Consider the following 2,500-nt stretch of genomic DNA (forward strand, 5'->3'; position numbering starts at 1 on the left):
TTTTGGGTATGAAGATTGCTCTTTTCCTCTCCTCCCTTCATCCTTATGGTGCTCTGTCTCTCTGTCCCCCCCCCACATTTAGTGAGTTCTAGGAGAATGGTCACTTAATCTAATTGCTTTTTGAATGACGCACCTTGGTATTAGAATTTTATTTGAAATTCTTTTGAGAAATAATCGTTTTTTCTTTCTTCTTCTTTTTGGTGTTGCTTTTATAGATGAAATGTTTCTCTTTTCTCCTCCATCTTTGTGTTTCCCCCTTTTTTTGTATGTGGACTGGCTCTCTCTCTCTCTCTCTCTCTCTCTCTCTCTCTCTCTCTCTCTCAATCTCTCACCTGCATCCATTTCCCTAAACCCTGATCTGTCCATCTCTCTGTCTCTCTCTCCCTCTCCCTCTCCCTCTCTCTCTCCCTCCCTCTCTCTCTCTCTCTCTCTCTCTCTCTCTGTGTTGATATGGGAGTGCTGCGGTTGTTTTGATTGGTCTCTATGCTGCATCCTACGCTTGCTGATTGGCTGAAATTTGTTTTTTATTTTTTGGTTTCTCGTTTTGTTTTTGTTTTATGGTCCTTTTTTTTATTATTCTCACTCTTGGCCATGTGACATGCCCATATTTGGCTGCGTGTAATTTCTGTGTTATCAAATTATTAATTGTTTTGAACAAATGTGTTTGCACCCCTCCCCTTTTTCTCCCCCTCTGCTTCTATTATCTAATGAAATGGATCACAGATTCGTTAAACACCCTTTTAGAAGACGATTATGTACCAATTTTACTGAATGATGTGAGTGCTTAGAAGGAAGGTTGTTTCAAACGAGCTAAACACGTCATTAAGCCTAAACAGAACTATCTGATTTAATACCCAGAATTTTTTTTCTAATTTTATTTTATTACTTCTCTCCCTCCTACTGACTGATTTGCATGTCTCTTAGAAAGATCAATAAGACCAGATTAATGTCCCTTTAACCAAACACACACACACACACACACACACACACACACACACAGAGTGTCTAGAGATGGCAGGACAGATGAATGGTTTTGAAGCCTCAGTAATCATTAGCACTTGCAGTCAGAGCTGTGGATGTGTTAGAAATATGACAGGAGGATATAAAAAGGTCATTGAGACAGGTCTGCCTCGGTGCTCTGATATATTTGAGTCTTATTTTTAAAACCCCTCTCTACGTTTGGCGAGGAAGATAACGTCAGCTAATTGGATCACTCAGTGCTGACCTTTTCGAAGGTAATGGCGGTAGAATTCCGCAGAGCGCTCGTTTGCATATGAACGAGTGCAGAGGAGAGATAGAGAGAGATCAAGCCGCCCGAGAGAGAGCTGTCATTTGAGCGTAATCACCTCCCCATATAGGCCAACTGCTCACACATTCTCTTTCTCTCACACACACACACATACTCCTCACAGTACAGTACCCTCAAGTTCACAACATTATGAAATGTTTATATGAAATACGTTTTATTCCTAAATTTATTCCTAAATTATTTTGTTCCCTCGACTTATCAGTTTATGTAAATTACAATGAGTATATTTAGTGTGAGCATGTGGTGGAATCAGATTTGGTCTGCATGCGAAAGTATCACTTTCACACATTGTAGAACACGAGTATAGTTGAGCATTCCGAGGTTCTGCGGAATCATGTTACGTAGATTCCGAACTGGAAGAGTGATGATGTACGGTTTAGCCTAAAGTCCATATGTCTGTGTGCTCCCATAATGCCTCAGTGCTGCACTGTCGTCCCTCCGCTGTGCAGCATTCTCAGCTGTCACATTAGGGCTGTTCTACTCATCCTTCTCTCTCTCTCTCTCTCTCTCTCTCTCTCTCTCTCTCTCTTCTGCTGGGTACACACAGTGACATGATGGGCTGAATAAATCATCACACTCTTTCCTTTTTTGGGTGGCACTTACACTCTCTTGTTTTGAGAACTGCATGACTAAGACTCCCCACTAACGTTCGCACACACACACACACTCTCACACACACACACACCCCATCTCTCTCGCTCACACTCACACTTAGAGCAGTATGTTGAGACAGATTAGGGAAGATGTGATTCTTGTTTTTAGGGCAGGGGTCCTTTTGCTGTAACAACAAACTCAGACACAATGTTGTTTTAGTCGATGACTAGAGTTTTTTTCTTTTCTTTCTTCTTCCAACACATCATTTTTCCCTCTCTGCATTCAGCTAGCCACAGCCAGTTTTCTTTTCTTTTTTTCCTTATGCTTTACAGAGCAGACTAAATCATAGCCTTCTTAAGTGAAAGAATGTAACGTAATGTTTTCGTGTCAGTAAGTGACCATTTGCATTTCAAATGCTCTGATGTGTGTGTGTGTGTGTGTGTGTGTGTGTGTGTAAGAGTGAATGGAGTGACTGAATGTGTGAAGGAGTGACTGTCCCCGAAAGAAACGAGCGAAGGATAAGCGTTCTGTGTCGTACTCACTTTGTGGCTCCCTTATTCAGGTGAATAACGCCACAGCCAGGGTCATGACCAATAA

General features: G+C 41.6%; 1 protein-coding gene across 1 annotated transcript in view; it reads left to right on the forward strand.

Annotated features, from left to right (window-relative positions):
- Window positions 1-2,500, forward strand: part of LOC115829136 (RNA binding protein fox-1 homolog 2) — a 37,236-nt gene that overhangs the window by 28,221 nt on the left and 6,515 nt on the right. The window contains exon 6 of the mRNA XM_030793187.1: window positions 2,466-2,500. This exon is cut by the window's right edge and continues 53 nt beyond it. Within this exon, the coding sequence (XP_030649047.1) occupies window positions 2,466-2,500 (35 nt within the window). The remainder of the gene's footprint in view (window positions 1-2,465) is intronic.

Source organism: Chanos chanos, chromosome 16 (genome assembly GCF_902362185.1).
Source record: "Chanos chanos chromosome 16, fChaCha1.1, whole genome shotgun sequence".
Classification (NCBI taxonomy): domain Eukaryota; kingdom Metazoa; phylum Chordata; class Actinopteri; order Gonorynchiformes; family Chanidae; genus Chanos; species Chanos chanos.